The sequence below is a fragment of the Barbatula barbatula genome (genome assembly GCF_947034865.1).
Source record: "Barbatula barbatula genome assembly, chromosome: 16".
In the NCBI taxonomy this organism is placed as follows: domain Eukaryota; kingdom Metazoa; phylum Chordata; class Actinopteri; order Cypriniformes; family Nemacheilidae; genus Barbatula; species Barbatula barbatula.
Window position 1 is genome coordinate 17,352,169 of NC_136779.1, and position 19,632 is coordinate 17,371,800.

At 38.6% G+C, this 19,632-nt stretch overlaps 1 protein-coding gene across 3 annotated transcripts in view; it reads left to right on the forward strand.

Moving 5' to 3' along the window:
- LOC306906044 (transient receptor potential cation channel subfamily M member 4-like) overlaps positions 1 to 19,632 on the forward strand; it is a 104,158-nt gene that overhangs the window by 24,443 nt on the left and 60,083 nt on the right. For all 3 annotated transcript variants that reach the window (XM_079477111.1, XM_079477110.1, XM_079477112.1), the window contains 5 exons: positions 1,268 to 1,437; positions 4,749 to 4,917; positions 13,996 to 14,060; positions 14,193 to 14,423; positions 18,708 to 18,810. In XM_079477111.1, coding sequence (XP_079333237.1) covers positions 1,268 to 1,437; positions 4,749 to 4,917; positions 13,996 to 14,060; positions 14,193 to 14,423; positions 18,708 to 18,810 — 738 coding nt within the window. The remainder of the gene's footprint in view (positions 1 to 1,267; positions 1,438 to 4,748; positions 4,918 to 13,995; positions 14,061 to 14,192; positions 14,424 to 18,707; positions 18,811 to 19,632) is intronic.

A 19,632-nucleotide genomic window follows, 5' to 3' on the forward strand; every position in this document is an offset into this window, starting at 1 on the left:
TCATGAGCTGAACTCAAAGATCAAAGGCTTTTTCCATGTACACAAAATGACTATTTCTCTCAAAAATTGTTTTACTGAGCATTTCTTCTTTGTCCACATCATCCACCTCACAGGTGTGCAATAAAGATGCTGATTAAACAGAAAATTATTGCACAGGAGTGCCTTAGGCTGGCCACAATAAAAGTTCACTCTAAAATGTGCATAGAGTTTCTCAGGTTGGTAATTGTGGCCTGTGGAATGTTGGTCCACTCTTCTTGAATAGCTGTGCAAAGTTGCTTGATATTGGCAGGAACTGGAACACACTGTCCAGAACATCCAAATCATGCTCAATGGAGGACATGTTCGGTGAGAATGCTGACCATGTAAGAACTAGGATGTTTTCAGCTTCAAGGAGTTGTATACAGATCCTTGCAATATGGGGCCGTGCATTATCATGCTTCAACATGAGGTGATGGTCGTGGATGAATGGCACAACAATGGGCCTCGGGATCTTGTCACGGTAACTCTGTGCATTCAAAATGCCATCAATAAAATGCACCTGTGTTCATTGTCCATAACATACGCCTGCCCATACCATAATCCCACCGCCACCATGGGCAACTCGATCCAAAACGTTGACATCAGTAGACCGCTCATCCACACGAAGCTATACACGCTGTCTGGCATCTGCCCTGTACAGTGAGGACGACATGCAGATGAGCTTCCATTAGACGCTTTCTGACAGTTTGTACAGAAAGTCTTTGGTTATGCGGAATCGATTGTTGCAGCCACTTTTTGGGTGGTTTGTCTCAAAGATCTAGGAGGTGAAAATGCTGGATGTGGAGGTCCTGGTCGAGTGTGGTAACATGTGGTCTGCAGTTGTGAGGTCGATTTTTGTACTGCCAAATTCTCTGAAACGCCTTTGAAGATGGCTTTTGGTAGAGAAATAAACATTAAATTCACATGCAACAGCTCTGGGGGACATTTCTGCAGTCAGCATGCCAATTAAATGCTCCCTCAAGACTTTTGTTCAGTGTAGTTGAGACACAATTTTCTGAGCAGAATGGACTCACCTTTTAACTATCCTGAATTATTTAAAAGGATTGGTCCAGTTTGTTTAAACTGGATGCTGTTATATTCCAACTCCCTCCATTTAGGCGTATATGATCAATCTCTTGTCTATACATGCTAGTAATTAATGTTCTATTTTAATGAATAATTCAATTATTTATAAATAATTTTGGGGTGTATGGGGTATACACGGTGTTTCCTTTCTTTTAAAACACAGGGGCTTGGATCATCTCCAGTGGATTGAGGGAAGGCATTGGCAGAATTGTTGGAGAGGCTGTGAAGGATCATGCCACTGCAATCTCTTCTGTGTCTCTGAATAAAGTGGTTCCTATAGGCGTTGCTCCATGGGGTCTGGTACAAAATCGGCAACAGCTTGTCAACACTGAGGTAATGCGACAGACTAATGTATTAATTTCTTTAGTAACACTTTACAATAAGGTGCTATTTGTTAAGTAGTAGGTGCATAGGCCTAAGCTAACAATGAACCATTTAGTTTTTCAGCATTTATTAATTCTTATTAATGTCAATACAATTAATCATATTAGTTCACGGGGCATTAACTAATGTTAACAGACACAACTTTTTATTTTAAAATGTTTCAGCAAATGCTGAAATTAACATGAACTAAGATTAATAAATGCTGTAGAAGAATTTATTATTGTTAGATCATGTTAGCTAATTCATTATCTAATTGTTAACGAATAGCACCTTATTGTATTGTAAGTGTTACCATTTCTTTGTTCGGTTGAATACAAAGAAAGCTATTTGAAAGAATGTTAACATCTGACAATTCTGGGGCATCATTGACTACCATAGTAGAAAAACTAAATTGTATAATTTTTAGGGTTGTGAATCGAAATTGAAAGGTTACGGATCGGAATAAAAAGGAATAGGATACTTGAAATAAAAATTAAAATTCCATTTATCAATCCCTGTGTGCATATTTTCAGAAATGTGCTTGTGTTAACTTGTAATCTGCTGATATCTTGTTTCTTAAATACGTTATATCTTTCGGCAAAGAAACAAAACCACAATGACATCTTTGTCCTGTGAGAGATGCCGTACTGCTTGGAAAGCGGTGGAAGGAGGTGTTTGCAATTTGCAAACCTCACCGCTAGATGCAGCTTAATTCTCCACATTGCTCATTTGACCGGATGCATTTAAAAACATTATAAAATTTACATTTATTTTATCTTAAGATGTAATCATTGTAGTTTCATTCTTAACTTGAAATGTAACGTTTGCTTTTCTGAAATAATACCTGAAATAATAAACATTGACGACGTGTTCACCCGACAAACGTGACCTCCGTAAGAGACGCAGCTCACTGGTTTGACTTGGACAGGGCTTGACAATAAGAACTTCAGAGTGGATATGTGTGCCGCCGTGTGGAAGGCTCCTTTCCGATCTTGATAAGCATGAGTTTTGCGTTGAGTGTTATGGGCGGAGCACGCTGCCCCAGTGCAATGCTTGCGAGGCTTTGGATATTAAAGTCCTTCGTGCAAGGTTTGTCTTTTAAACTGGACCGAGCTGCCGTAGCCTCCGGGGGATCGCTTCATGATGTAGTGGAAGCATGCAAGTTGGTTTTACCCTCTCTCACACGCTCGCCTCTACACTTCTTCAGATCAGGCAGAGGATGCGGCTTCCCTTGCTTCTGCTAAACTTGACTGCACGATCTTCTTTCGATTTTGCATCTGTGGCTGATCCTCAGGTGCATCAATGACAGGGACCGTACGTTCCTCCTTGATGCCCCCGTCCTGAGTTTTGGAATCTCCATGCCTGGCCCCTGAAGGGGACCAGATGAGAGGTGCTGGGCTTCCGCCCGATGTAGTAGAGACTATTCTAAGTGCTAGTGCTCCCTCCACTAGAAGGAGCTACGCCCTTAGATGGACTGTTTTTGATAGTTGGGGCATGGCACTCCATGCAAACCCAATTCACTGCTAGATTGTTTCAGTGTTGGAGTTTCTGCAAGAGAAACTGTCCTCAGGTACAAGCCCCGGTACTCTCAGGGTTTATGTGACCGCCATTTCGGCCTGCCACGCCCTGATTGATGGGGTTTCTGTGGGAAACCAACCTCAAGTCACCCGCTTCATTCATGGAGCGAGGCGGCCGAGGCCTCCTAGAGAGACCGTCAAAATCACAGATGACAAAAAAATATCATTAAGGCAGGAGTGTACCACAATAGCTATTTCCTATGTGCTTAAAGCAGATATTAATATGGAGAAAATTATGATCACACCCTGTGCAAAAATATGTTATAGAACGTTGATGGTTAAAAAAAGATTCAATATCCTTATTATTTAGCAATGCAAGAATAACTTTATCGTCTGCATATTTAAAAACAAAGAGTAGTAGTTAATGAGCTCTGACAATCATTCATGTACACACCCCTGGGGTGCTCCCGTATTAATAAATTATCAACTTTTACCATTTGCGGTCTATCACACAGAAAATTATAGATCCAGTGAATAAATGATGATGGAATTTGCAAAACCTGTAGTTTCTTTATTACCTGATGATTCAGGATTGAATTGAAAGTCGATCTAGCATAATTTCCAGGAATATCCAAATGTTGAAGTAGACAGTGTAGAAGACAAGCCACTGCAGTACCTCTTTTTTGCATGTTTGCAAATTGAAAACAATCTAAAAATGGTGAAGCGTGGAAGAATAATGTTTTGGACCATTTTCTCAAAACATTTCATTATGATCCATATTATGGTTTTCAAAACCTGTCCTGGAATTCCATCTGGCCCAGGAGCCTTGTTGGGTCTGCACTTAATGAGCTGGAAATAGACATCCTGCATGGTTAAGAGGGACTCATAAATGTCTGTCACACTCTGCTGAAAAATAATACTTATCAAAACTGTAGCAAATGTAATGGCATCTGACACACAAGTAGTGCTCTGACATTGTGTAATTGAATACTCCAAACAGCAAAATCACTAATAATCCAGATCAAATATCTCCAATTTTAAATAGTGTTTCAGCCGTAGTACACTCTACGCATAACACAAAAATCAAAAGCGAAAAACACAGTGACCGTGCCGTCACAACCAATGCAGGCGCTGGAATTAAGGTGAAGTTTGGCAAGGGCTGAACATCTTTGTCACTATGTTCAATGCAGTTTAGTTTTTTTCTACAAAACTTTTCTTCTCTCTGAGGTTATGCCCATTTGTAACTAAAGCTGTCAAACAACAGTTTCCACCTTAAATTGGATTAGCTTAAAGGGTCCAGTAGAAAACAGGCAACTTCGACATCTCTTTAAAAAGGTTTCTCTTTCATCAGCGCCATCCATCTGGGAATAATTACACAGATTTTTATCCTGGATTTGTGCCATTGTCTGTCCCTACTTTGTCTGGCAGCATCACGTTTGCGCTTCTTTTGCCGACAGATTCTCTTAAAGGGGCAGCAGCACAATAAACATATCTGGTTTTAATGTTAATTAAATAACAATTAACAAAGATACATCATGGTAGTGAATGATATCCCAGGGCTGAAAATTGCTCAAATTCTTGCAAATATCTTTCTTTGTGCTCAACAGAAAAAAGACATGTATACAAGTTCGGAACAACTTTGTTCCAAATGGTAATTTTTGGGTTAATTTTTTGAGATTTTTGAGATTTTAATACAACTAGCAAACTATAATGATCGATATATCAGTTTTTAGTTGTTTTTCTTTCTTTATCTGGCTCCTTTAGGGAAGTTTCCCCGCAAAGTATTATGTCTCAAACACATCTCGTGACTCTTGCTTTTTGGATAATAACTACCAGGCCTTCCTCCTGGTGGATGATGGCAGCGTGGGTCGTAAAGGTGGTGAGATCAGCTTTAGAGCCAGTCTGGAATACTACATTTCCTGTCAGCGTTCAGGTACATCACACTGAGGTTTAGACAATGTTTCAGTATATTTTTTGAAATATACAGTGGTATGCAAAAGTTTGGGCACCCCTCTGAGATTTCATGATAATTTGCTCTACCTTTATAGGAGAAGATCACAGCAACAAGATTTGTTTTCCTACTGAGATGTAGACATCTGAGTGTTTTCCAGACCAAAATTCTTAGAGTAGCATTACATAATTTTATTATAATAAAATACAATGTAACAAATTAGATGTGCAAAAGTTTGGGGACTCTTTTAATCGTATTCATATCAAGACCTGTAGGGATTTTTAGTTGACAGGTTGCAGCAAAAGAAATTGCTTTGATTAGCTGGTGAGACCCTTAATTACAAAGACAGGTGGAACCAATCATGAAAAAGGCTGTTTAACATAGGTAATTGCTGGCTGTGCTTGTCCTCGGTTCTTTTTTTTTATAGTGTGGCAAAATGGGGGCCTCTAAACAACTCCCCACCAACCTAAAAATTAAGCTCATTCATTATTATGAATTAGGAAACAGAAATTATCTGGAAGGTTTGGACTGTCACAAAGTTGAAGATACGCCGGGGTTGGATTTTTTCAGCAGGACAATGATCCTAAGCACTGTTCAAAATTCCACCAAGGAATTCATGCAGAAGCACAAGTACAATATTCTGGAATGGCCATCCCAGTCCCCATCATTGAAAATGTATGGATTGATTTGAAGCAGGCTGTCTATGCACGGAAGCCAGGAAACCTGACTGAACTGGAGGCCTTTTGTATGGAGGAATGGGCCAAAATACCACCTGCCAGACTTCAGGGGCTTGTCTGTGGCTATTGGAGGCGTCTACAGGCTGTTTTTGCAGCAAAAGGAGGCTCTACTAAATATTAATGGAATTATTTCTTTGAGGTGCCCAAATTTATGCAATTGCCTTTTTTGTTTAAATGCACATAGAAATGTTTCTTTTGGACCAATAAACATTATTTCACAACTGATATTTTTCTGTTTCCATAAGGTATAACATATGTTAAAATGAAGTTGCGGCTTTAAAAGCTCAGCAAGTGACAAACAGATGCAGTGATTTTCCTAAGGGGTGCCCAAACTTTTGCATATCACTGTACAATGTAATTCTGTGGATTTACCACAGTTTAAACACTCTGAAATTAAACTAAAGACACCGAATTTATGTTCGTATACATTTCACTTAGGATACTAGACTACACTACACAACACAACACATAAAAAGTGCATGTTGCATGACCATTCAGGCATGCTGGGCATGGACATGCAAATCTTAACAGTTGTATGCGCATACAAATGTGGCAAGGAGGACTTTAACAATCACACAGGAAGAATACCAAGACAAGGCACACAGGTTCAAGTTTCTTTTGGAACACAAAAGGGACCATGAGACATAGACATAGATATGGAAAATTGATTTAGTAATTATGCAACTTTTTGATAAAGGACCATAAATGATGAAAAAGAGAGACGGTCAATGAACCAATGAAAGCTCAAAGCAAATCAGTAGCAGGCAGCAACAATATCAGTGGCATAAACGCAGATAAAGAAACTTTGCCCAAAAAGAAATGCGCTTAGCTAAGGATCTGGGGCTCACCAGCAGTATGGCAGTCAAGACACCAGGCCTCCAAATGGCCTAACATAATACACACACCAGTGAAATACACGATAAAATCTAAATGGAAAAGAAAACCGCAATCTGTGGGAGTCACTCAAGTGCCAGGGAATGGCTAGCCTGCCCACTATGGTTTCCCCCAGCTCTTCAAAACAAGAAGAAACTTAACATACAATGCCAAATTAAACAAAACTGCAATAAACACAATTGCAAGGAAAAACAAATAACAAAATCAATTAAGGGGGAAATAGGGAAAATATAAAATCCATTACCTAGGGCAATGAAACAGCTATCACTTATTTTAGTAATCAAGTTTTCTATATAATTATCAATTGAGTATTCAGATAATAAGTACTTTGTTCTTTATTAAGAGCAATTCTAGATAATATAAAAGAGAAAATAAACTTAAAATAAACAACTAATTTCAAAGGTAAACAACTTCAGCTTATGCATGATGCATTTAGTTTATCTAAATTTGTTTAAGTTTCAGTTTTCTTTAAATATTAAATAGTAATTTATTTGTCTACATAAAATACTGTAGTTAACCAGACTTTTATTTTGGCAGGTTGTTGGAAGACGCTTATTTTCAAGTGTGTTTGTTTCTTCACTCAAACAATAAAATGTTTTTGAAATAAATTCTCAGAGCAACTCTGGAGATGAAATTCATGTTTTCATGTCCTCCTACGGAGCAGCCGCAGACACATTTTAGAGCATCACACGTGTAGCCTGTAAACTGTGCAGTTCATTCACTCACCACTCATCTATCCTAATAGTATTTGAAAGTAGAAATACTATGTCCCAAATCGTAGTATGTGGAAAATAGTATTCCATAGATTCTAGGATGGTCTACTTTTTCCGGTAGAAATTTGAAATGCAGAATGATGCACACCCTAACAGCTGATATTACCCAGATTTCACCGCGAGTAGGCAGAGTTTGGTGACTCCCAACTGCATTAATAATTAACTAAATTAACAAATGTAAGTACAGTACAGTATACAGTAAGAAGTACTATAGAAGTAATGAATGAATGGAAAGTGAATGGACCTTAATAGAAAGAAGAACTGCATTTGGATTTGTGTGAAACTTATTGTGGACACTAATGTGGTCTAGGCAACTACGGCCACTTTTGCTTCCTGTTAGTATGTCCCAGCGTGTGCAATCTCTTTTGCCATGCACTCAAAAGTACATACTATTCCAACACAAAGTAGTATAAGCTAGTATAAGTAGGCGAATTGGAACGCAGGGTCAGAAACGCAGAACAGCCAGATGACATGTCTAAATAACAGGATTCGGCATCCACACATCCGCATCTAGTTTTATGGACTGAATGCAGCAGGAAAACAAGTTTCACTCGCAAAATAGACTTAAACTAAGAAAATTTCTGTTCACCATTTTAATAAGCTATCACTCATTTCTCAGCATGAGAATGTAGCCCTATTCGCACGGGATAAGTATTACCTGGGGAGCTCTAGTCATTTGTAATAATGGCAGTGGTTGTGCTTTGCATTTTAATGGTTCGTGGGGAAACGCACTGCTCCATGTGTACTGTAGATACCTGGATTTTTTGATCCTCGAACATGACGAATATTGATTCGGACACTGTAGAGATTTCATTCAGAAAAGTCAAAAGGACTGTGATCTGTATATATAACAATTGGTGCACTGGAATTAATATAAACAGCATAATGCTGCAATCCCCAAATAAGAGTTTCTCAACAATAGAGTAGTGACGTTAATAAAAATTGATGGGGCGGGATGATCAACTCCCTCCGCATTTGATTGCTGAAGAACAGCTCCAGCACCCACATTACTGGCGACGACATGCTGACCTGATAGGCATGTTTTACTCGACACACTTTACCATTCCCCACCACCTTACGGAGATACGTCACGGTCGCTTTAGTGAACTCACATTTTGCTAAATTCCCAGTAAGCCGAGGATCGGATAGACATTGCAACACTGCACAAAGGTTTTTTAAATGAGATTCCCATCTTTCAATAAAAACAACGAAATCGTTGAGATAAACAACACAACCCTCCAGACCCGAAATTAAAGTGCGTTTCAAAGACCGAAACTCATCACCTGATAGGAAAATAGCCCAGACAAAGTGACAGAGAATGATATTTATCTCTTTGTTAAAGGCCCTTGCCAATAGCCCTTCAGCAAATCAATCTTTCTGACAAACTTTGCAGACCCAACCTGATCAACGCAATCTTCAATACAAGGCAGAGGGAAACAATCTACTTTAGTTACGCTATTGACTTTGCGAAAATATGTTCAGAATCTAAACGTACCAAAATATACTTGATTTTTCTTCTCCATTATTTCCTGTTTCTCGGGTGCAACACGGTAATAATGCTGTTTGATCAGCTTTTCAATTCAGGAAAGCTGCTTAACAACTGACATAACATTTTTTATGAGATAAATAACAGAGAATAATTTCCAAGTTCTGCAAGGATTCAGAATTTTTTAATCAACCGCAGAACACACAATCATTGGGTGAAAGACTCTCCTCTTCCTACCCCACTTAACTCACCTTACCCCTGTCAGCATTTGGGACTGCTGTTTCCTTCGTTCTGCCACTAGAGGTCATGTCACTCACCTGTGGTCTCTCGTTTGTGTAATCATCTTCACCTGCACCTTGTTTTCCCTGTGTATTTAAGTTCTGTCTTTGTTCTCCCTTGTTACTTGGTCTTTGCATGAGATGTCTGCATGGCAACTTGAGTGTCTAAGGATTTGTTGAGACCCTGTGAAATTGTAAGGTTTTTTTGTTTAAGTTATTTATAGAAGTTCTCTGGCATCTGTCTATTTTTCTCCCCTTGTGGAGTTTTAGTTTTCTTCCTTTTGTTTTATACCCCTGTTTTGAGAAGAACTTTTGTTGGAGTTTTTTGAAGTCATCTTATTCATTAAAACATCTTACCTGAGACCTCGTACCCTGTGTTTCGATTGGATCCTACCCCTGCTTGCTGGTGGCTCAGTGGTATTAACACCTAGCTCTTACACCAGAGACCTGAGTACTAGGTTAGAGCTGACAACCCCCATATTTGTTGTTGTTGTTTTCCAAGGTTTACTTTTGCCAACTCTTTGGCCTGAATGAGTTGGTTCTTAAACCCCAAAACATACAATGCCAAATTTTTCGTAGGCACAGCAATTTTTTCAACCTTTTGAAAAACCGACAATAGAACACAGACTTTCTTAATTTTGAGTGTAATAAATCCTTTTTATATTGAGCTTTGCGGTTGTCTCATTTTGTTGCTTCACTGTGAGTAGTACCAGCTTCTTATTCTTTTTCTTTCTTTTTGTAGATGGGATATGGTATTTTTTTCCCTCAATGTACTGCTTTTCCTGCTTCCCACAAAGAAAGCTAGGGAGAGAGTGAGAGAGAGAGAGTGCTGGGCATTGAAGTTTATGTAAATATCAGGAAAGCCAGGGGTGATGTCCTTATCAATATGTAATTGTCCATTAATGTATAATTTGTCTACATTTATCATCTGTTTTCTAATTCCTTTGAGTTGTCTGCCTTGCCTTCGGACATTATAAACAAAAGGAACTGGTTCAGATTTTGCAATAATGGGTAGTGGTCTGTTCTTGTTGTTTTGAGATCTGATACAGTGCACACAATGAAAAGTGATAGTCTGTACAGTACTCCTTGTGTATTACTTCTATTAGTGTGATACTGGTATCAAGTCTGGAAAGTTGAAATCTTTCAAAAATCATGTTTTTTCCTTGGTCATTCCAATTAATATCAATCAAACTGCAGGTTTGATTTAAGCCACAATAAGATGCAGCTTACTAACACAATAAAAACATGAGTCATTTTGGAACCAAACTCTTTACATAATCCTCGAGGGGAACCAGGTTGTATAATGTTATAGTCTAGTTTTAAAACAAAACAAAAAAAAAAACAGAAATAGGGCGAATGAAAAAAGGAAGAAATCAAAGTTTATCACTTTTTCTTGATGGTTTTTAATGTTTTACAGTATTTTTTAAAAGTATTTACAGTGTAGCCGTCTAGTAGCCAGGTGCCACCATCTTGAATCATGCACCAGGTCTCGTTGGAGTTACTACGCCATCTCCCACCCTCCAGTTGTGCATTTTTAAACTGAAATGCACTAGTATAAATTCCTTCTTCTAAACGGTGCTGAAAATTATCCAACGCACTCAGGAGCTTGTGCTCTTCTGGCATCTTTTGTTGCTTAGCAACAATAAGACCTGCTCGCCATGAAGATGAGTAGGTTTTACATATACACTACCGGTCAAATGTTTGGGATTACGTGAAAAAAATTCTCATGATCCTAAAATATTTTGATCAAATCACTTTAGTTGACAAATATATAATTGTGCCAACGTATTCATTTATTTTATTAGAAAACCTAATTTTTATTATTTTTTTTTTTAAATTGATTATTTGGACTAAATAATAAACAATAAAAAGTAAATAAGAGTCCAGCATAGATGGAAATTCATTCAGTACTGTATAAAAAGCTTCCAGGTTTGACACCTTAAGAAGCTTGATGATAAAATGCGAAGGGTACAATTCCAGTCAAAGTTTGCTACTTTAAAGGTATTAAAATATAACATAGAGTTTATAAATTTTTTAAATATCATTTGTTTAAGAGCAAATTCTAGACAATAAACCAACCTTAATAAACACTGAATTGTGAGAATAAAATATGAATTGTAAAAGCGTTAATAATCAATCACTTATAAACACTCTCAACTGCTATTTGGGTGTTCATTTCCAGCTCCAGCTTATCAGTCACCATGATCAAGTAACAAGTGATTTGGATGTGAGAACACTTCGACCAAAAAGTCCAGTTTTAAAAGAACCACTATTTGCTGCAGTACATTTCAAAGATTTGAAATTTAATAAGTGCTCCGACAAACAAGTTTGTGTCAGGCGCTGCTCACCTTAGTCATTGGTCCAGTTTTAAAGGGGTCTATGATACGGCTAAAACGAATATTGTCATTTGTTTTAGATGGAATGCAAAGTGTATAAACGATTAAAGACCGTGCATCTTGGTATCTGCTCTTTGCCCCGCCTCTCTGAGATTTTGACAAAGCTCATTGCTCTGAAAAGCGAGATTTGCTATAATTTGTCTAGTTAATCAGTGCGTAGTGATTGGCATACTGAAAGTGTAATGTAACGCTTCTTACCATATTTGGAACATCAGGTTCCAAAAGCAGTTGAACTGACGGTTACGACCACCTTACTTGCGTATACATTTGGGCGGTCTTAGTGAAATCATACCACGAACTGACGAATATTTGTGGGGGTGTGGTTACACGAGGTGTTTCAGGCAGGTCTGGGTGAGCATTCGGTTTTAGATAGAATGCATCTTTTGATCTGACACTTTCATTTTAGTAATTTTACGTGTCTTATAAATGCAGGGCAATTTATAACACACCAAAGACACATAAAAACATGTATTCGCGCCATATGACCCCTTTAAAACAACATGCTCCTCGCTGCATTCAGTTATACAGTAAATACCACTCATCTTCCCTCAAAAAATGTTTTCTGTTTTCCACATTCCAGTAATTACAAATTTCCACATATATTCCAATTATTAGAGCCACGAACACTGATCGAACTCAACTATGCGCTTTTCTCTGCAGTCAGATTATAAATAAAATATCTCGCTTCTCTTAAATTAATGTTTTTCTATATTCCACATAAATTCCATTCTTGAGCACCAAAAAACAGACAAACTCGTAATAAAATTCATGTGAAATAATAGCGCCATTTTGCTAAGAGTAGGATACTTTAATATAGAGCAACATTTAGCAAAGCCTAAGACTGATTCTTAAGTGCTGACTTAAGTTTTATAAGTAAGGACTACAATGATCTAATTGTGATTTAATTAAGACATTACAAATATTGTATTTTTTTTACTCATTTCATTTTTACTTTATTTACGTTTATTTTAAAGCTGGTATTCATAATTTATTGGGTCAAATTAACCAAAATGCAGTTATTGGGCAGTTTAACATCAGTTGACTTCAACCCATGTGAAGCCAAGTACACAAAGTAACCTGAAATTTGCTAAAAGAAATTAAGGGAACACTTAAGGAATATCAATCAAGTTAGTAAGTATAAGTGATCAATCCTTTTCACTTGCTTTGGTGCAAATAAAAGTGACAAGTACACTAAAGAGGCAGCAGCAAGGGTGGTCTGGGGAGGAATATCCTTAGAGCAGGGATCTCCAACCTTTTTGTAAGCGAGGGCTACCAAAATATCTAAAATCCTCTAGAGGGCTACTTGTTGATAACATACATTCAAACTTTAAACATGCGGTGCATTATTTTTACACTCACAGAACCAAATTCAGTTTTCTTTCAGATTTTAAAGCTTATAACACTGGCTAATAACACATTTTCATGACGGTGTAGCACTTGGCTGATCGGTATAGTCACAGATTTGACAGCTGTCTTGAGCATTATTGGTGAGCCCTGTGTTTAGCGGGCACCTTACAGAGTTCATGCGGGCTACCAGGTGTCCACGGGCACCATGTTGGAGACCACTGCTTTAGAGGGTCGCACAGACCTCCAAATGTATTACAGGGATGAAATATTACAGAAATACAGAAATATTGTCAGACCTTCCTATTGTCAGACAGCGTCCTCCTTGTGCATGATAATGCCAAGTCTCATGTGGCCAGAGTCTGTAGGCAGTTTCTGAATGATGAAGGCATCGATGCCATTGACTGGCCCTCACATTCGCCACACTTAAATCCAACTGAGAACCTCTGGCATCTTAGATATCCAAAGCCGCCAAGTGGCACCATTTCATTTATTTATTTAGGGACAGTGCACATTAATCAACATTTCTGTAAATGTACTCGAGGGCGGCCACCCATCCCCAGATCCATCGCCTCCGTAGCTTTGACCCGCCCGCCTGACAAGCGGGTCTGTATACGGCGCCACCATGGCAGCAGGATCAGATGGCTGCTTGTCGGAACTGGATTACTTATCCCTGTTGCAATTCTTGTCTATGGTGTATTGTGTACATGTTTTTCTCCTCACCTTCCCCATGTTATGCTTTTTCTTCTTCTAAAAATACATTTCGTTGCACTGTACTTGTATGTGTGTAATGACAATAAATTGAATCAAATCAAAAATCAAATCAAATGTGCAAGTGTTAGCCAGCAGGCAAATTTTCAACTGTAGTCCATTGACTGTCCAAGAGCTCACTAATGCTCTAATCAAAGTCTGGGAGGGGATCCACCAGGTACTCCATCTGTCATGTCATCAGGAGTATGCCCAAACATGTTTGGGAGAGCATACAGGCATGTGGGGCCATGCACATTACTGACTAATATTATGTGTTGCTGTGATGAAATTAAAAGGCATTCTCATTTTCATTTTGTATGGTTCACAGTAATGGTCTGTAAAGATGTTTTTTTAAATGCATTCTGAGTGACATGCCTGTTGCTTAAACAATCTGATGTGCAGGCAGTGCAAGCATTGATATTCCTGTTCTGTGTATGCTGATATCTGGGGAAGCGGCTATGCTAGAGGTAAACAGAATATAGTTTCACAAAATAACTTTCTCTCCACTATGTATCCTTATTAAAAGTTATTTCCTTGTTATTTCCTTGTTTCCTTTGATTTCCTTGTTAAAATGCCTTTACCATGTGTCTTCCTGTCAGGCATTAGATATTTCGCTGAAGAATGCAATGCCATGGTTGGTCTTGGCTGGTTCGGGGGGTCTTGCCAACCTTGTGAGCGACATTGTGGAGAACGTGCAATCAGCTCCGATGCCTCCACCTGGGGGAGCAGAGGAGGATGTGACCACTAACATGGAACTTAAAGAGCGAATGGCAGAGAAAGTGAAGAAGCATTTTCCTTCAGAACATGAGATGGACAAAATAGTAGACAAGGTAATTATTTTTGTTTTTATTTGACCAATTATGGTATCAAACACCTAAAAGTGCTAAAATAGTTTGTTAATTGTTAGTACAATGTTAGTACATTCATTTATTTGTCAAAACTTCTGTAATGCAGTTAAATGATTAAGCTTATATGCCCATCAACCCAGCGTTTGTTTAACTAGTGGGGAGTGATTATTATTATCTTACAAAATAATGACATTTTCTTACAAAATAATGACATACACAAAGAAACTTCAGTCAGGCTTTAGACCGCATCATAGTACTTAAACTGCACTCGTTAAAATTACAAACGACCTGCTTATAGCATCAGATAAAGGTAACATCTCACTCCTAGTTCTGCTTGACCTTAGTGCTGCGTTCGATACTGTTACGAAATATGTGTTGCTGATGCAGAGAAGCTTATTCATGCATTGGTTTTTAGCTGTGCTACTTGCACTGAGGAGGCTGCGACCTCTCGTGCAGGGCAAGCACGTGCTGGTCCAGTCGGACAGCACAACTGCCGTGGTGTATATCGACCAGTGTGGAGACTCCACCCCCGCGCAGTCCAGTTCAAGTATGCATTCCCCCCAGTGAGCCTCATTGCACAGGCCCTGTGCAAGGTCAGGGAAGAGGAGCATCAAGTGTTACTAGTTGCGCCGTACTGGCCCAACCGGACTTGGTTCTCCGGGCTAATGCTCTTGACGACAACTGACCGATCCCCCCGACAAAGGACCATCTCTCACAGGGGAAGGGCACGTTGTGGCATCCGAGACCAGACCTCTGGAACCTGGACGGGACGAGGAGATCCTGAGTGACCTACCCCCTGTGGTGGTTGAGACCATCACTAGGCGGCTGTATGAGCTGCGCAATCATGAACGTGCACAATCGGGACAACGTTTGTTAAACTAGTGGGGAGTGATTATTATTATCTTACAAAATAATGACAATTTCTTACAAAATAATGACATTTTCTTACAAAATAATTACATACACGAAAGATTTCAGTCAGACTTTAGACCGCATCATAGTACTGAAACTGGGCTTGTTAAAATTACAAACGACCTGCTTATAGCATCAGATAAAGGTCTCACTCCTAGTCCTGCTTGACCTTAGTGCTGCGTTCGATACTGTAGAGCATAACATACTTCTAAATCCCTTACACGATTTTACCGGTATTGAGGGACAGGCACTTCAATGGTTCAGATCTTACTTATCAGACAGACATCAATTTGTCCATTTAAATGGGGAATTATCAAATCTAACACAAGTAAATTATGGATTACCTCAGGGATCGGTTCTAGGAATTAGCTTCCACTGCTATGCAGATGATACTCTATATGCTATATATCTCATCAAGACCAGATGATTCCTCCCAGCTATCAAAATTGGCAGAGTGCATCGAAGATATAAAACACTGGATGACTTGTAATTTCCTTCTTTTAAATTCTAATAAAAACTGAAATATTACTTATCGGACCACAGACCCCCTGCGGTGGTTGAGACTATCACTCAGGCGAGGGCTCCTGCCACTAGGCGGCTGTATGCCTTTAAGTAGCGCCTCTTCTCGTCCTGGTGTTCTTCTCAAAGAGAAAACCCTCGGAGCTGCGCAATCGGGAACCTGCATCTCTCCCCTTCCACACTGAAAATGTATGTAGCTGCCATTGCCGCTCATCACGAACCAGTTGCTGGTATGTCTCTAGGGCAGCATGACCTGATCATTAGTAGGGTGGGTGTAGCCTCTCTGGCAGACATCTGTAGAGCTGCGGATTGCAAGGTTTTACAGTCTCCGCGTGGAACCGGTCTTAGCCCGAGTCTTGCATGGTACCAACAAGTGAGATCAGCGGCCAGTATTGCGTACGCCTGTGAAAGCATCGCTGCCTGCACTTGGGTTCTTCTCACCTCGATTCCTGACATAACGAATGAGCCATAACCGAACCCAGCAGGCAGCATCATGGACAGTTTTCAACCAAATCCAGTATGGCGGATGGATGGAATGCCTATTCTTCACATGATAGTGACATCACGGCATGTGACCAATCAGGAGTGTCAGGGGGCATTTAAACTTAAGAAGTTAAATGGTTGAATGGTTGTGTTTAATGTTGAGATAGATGACGTTTGTGTAGGATTTCTAGAAATTAGTTGACATTGTTGCTGAAAAAGGGTGTGAACATATTTGATCATACGCATCCGGGCGTTCAGGTAAATGGCAAAGTGTCAATTTCTAGACATACCCCCGATGCGTCTAGTAAGTACTTTTAACAATAATGCATTATAACATAGGCAAATAGTATTTAAACTTTAACTTATTACAGTTTGTATTATTCCTAAATGGCATATATTTGTGTATATTTTAACTGCTAGCCTTATTACTGCTAAAATAAGTGGCACCAGCCGTAATTAGTGCAATTTGTCACTTCCTTTTATACAGTATATTTACAATTGATGTTTTCACTAGATCTGCACTTCACTGTCACGGTTTTGATTGTCTGTTTGTGTTCCTAAATAAAAAAAATGTTCCTAAATAAATATTATGAAGTGAATATATGTATATATATATGCGTGTCTGTCTGTGTGCGTGTTTGTCTGTATGTTGGCACATGTGCATGATGTGTTAGTGGAGTATTTTGCGTGTGGGTGTGTCTGAATCTGTATGTCTGTGTCTGTCTTCTGGGCTTGCAGAATTACCAGAATCAGGTCTTGTATAACACTGTAGTGTTTACTTTGCGACCAGCAGGATGTTTTATATATTGATAATTTCATTACCCTGTAAGGACCGCTTACCGTCTTAGTTCAACCATGAGTTCAGATGCAAAACCATGTTGAATGCTCTCCACACAGATACCTATATACCTATCTCAAGTAATTTTGCTTCAAAACCTGCCAGATACCACTTTCTGCCCAGTCTAAATATTTTGGATTAATGAATCTGAACAAAATGCTTATTAAAAAGAAATATTTAATTAAAAGTCTCTCATGTACCTTCTCTGCATCTGTTCCACATTTATTGAATGGTCTTCCCGTTGCTACAAGATCAGCAGATTCTGTAGCCATCTTTAAGAATCGGCTGATAACACATCTCTTCCGTCAACAACTGAACGATTAGTACTGACTTCTATTTCTTTTCTACTCTTTCTATCCAAAAAATTCTTAGCTTTGCATACTTTTGCATACTTTGCATGCTTTGTGTTGTCCTAATGTTATTCCAATTGCTTCTATTGTTCACCTCATTTGTAAATTGCTTTGGATAAAAGCATCTGCTAAATGATAACACTGTTCAATGGAACAGGTCTGTATTAAACATGGTTTTTTAAACATTAAGCATGTTGACCATCTGGCAACTTGTAATCCAGCTCGACTGCTCCCTTACTACTCGTCAGAAGAGCTGTAAGAGCTTGAACGTCAGTGTGTAGTATGAATTTTCATCCCCACAGCCATGTATGCCATTTCTCTGAAGCTCAGACACATGACAGTGCTTCCTTCTTGATGATGGAGTATTAGTGTTAGTTCAGCATCAGACATGGAAAGTGAAGCAAAAGCGATGTTTCCTTCTGTGCCTGTCATCCAGCCACTTCAGAGCCGCATTAAACTGTCTGTGTAAATACATGTTTTCATGGTTTTATGCCGTTTAAGCATGTATACTAGTCCAGGGACCATTCTACACAGACATAGCAAATTTAAAGTACTTCATAGATTCACTCTTTAACACATTCTATAGCTTACGAATGTAACATCATGTGTCATTCTTTTCACACAAATAAATTTGCTGAAAGAGCAGTTTGAATATATATATACAGTATATGCAATTTCAAAGAACATTTGGAACTTTCATTAAGGGGTCATCTTTCATGGAGACCAATTTAGCTTACAGGCTAATGTTTCCATGTATTTAAAATCCATAAACATGCAGGTTTTCTATAACCCCCAGGGCTCATGGTAGTCTTGGGCCCCTGGGCACTGGGGCTGTTGACCCGGTCCACAATACACCTATATTCCCCAAGTTTATTACTTCCCTTCGTTTTAACTTGACGTTACCACTACTTGACATAAAATTTTTACTTTATTCATTATTTCTGTTTTACTTGGATGCCCTTTTAAAGATCATGAGTAATTAAGTTTATAATGTACGAGTTTATGTAACATATTCTGTAAAATACTTTTAATAATAAGAAAAACATTACGTCCTGCAAAATTCATGAGATACAAAAATCTACCATGTTTTTGGAATATGCCAGTTGCTAATTTTTTTATTGGACATTAATAGATGTCTTTTTCTGTTCTTTTTGTTCTTGATAGCTGTTTAGCATCTACCAGAGCAAGGATCTTATCTCCATTTATCATGCAGAGCAGGAGAGACCAGATGATTTTGACACTGTTTTACTAAAAGCTCTTGTTCAAGGTAAAGTCACTCATCCACAGTAATAATAAATATAGCATCAAGCAGCAATAATGGGGTCAAGCTCAACAAGGCACAAACGTACACACAGTATACAGGTACATCTAAAAAAAATTGAATGTCATGAAAAAGGTAAATATTTTTTGTCACTCATTTCAGAAAGTGAAACCCATATATTATATAAATTCATTACACACAGGGTGAAATGTTTCAAGTCTTGACATTTTGATGATTATGGCTCACATATAATGAAAACCCAAAATTCAATGTCTGAGAAAATTTGAATATTACATACGATCAATAAAAAAGGATATTTTAAACAGAAATGTCAGGCTCCTGAAAAGAATGTTCATTTGTATGCACTTAATAATTGGTTGGGCCTCCCCAACCATGTAGGCAATCAGCCTGTTTCACTGCTCAGGTGTAATGGAAGCCCAGGTTGCTTAAATAGCGGCCTTCATGTCATCTGCTTTGTTGGGTCTGGTGTCTCTCATCTTCCTCTTGACAATTCCACGTATATTCTCTATGGTCATTGAACCATCTTTTGTTACCTTTGGCAGTGTGGGCAGGTGCCAAGAGAAACATAACATTTTAGGTCAATATGTAAAAATTTGGTTACGTGGTATACAAAAATGGTTTGACAAAGCATGACCGATTCCATCACTTTTTATGAGGAGCGTGTATAGATGCTACACACCAAATTTTGTGCAATCGGACAGGAGTTCGATAAGGTAGATTTTCATTGCAATTCAAAGTAGGAACAAGTTTTATGTCAAATCACACATCATGCGCCAGTTAAAGTAACTCAATAATTAACATGCCAAT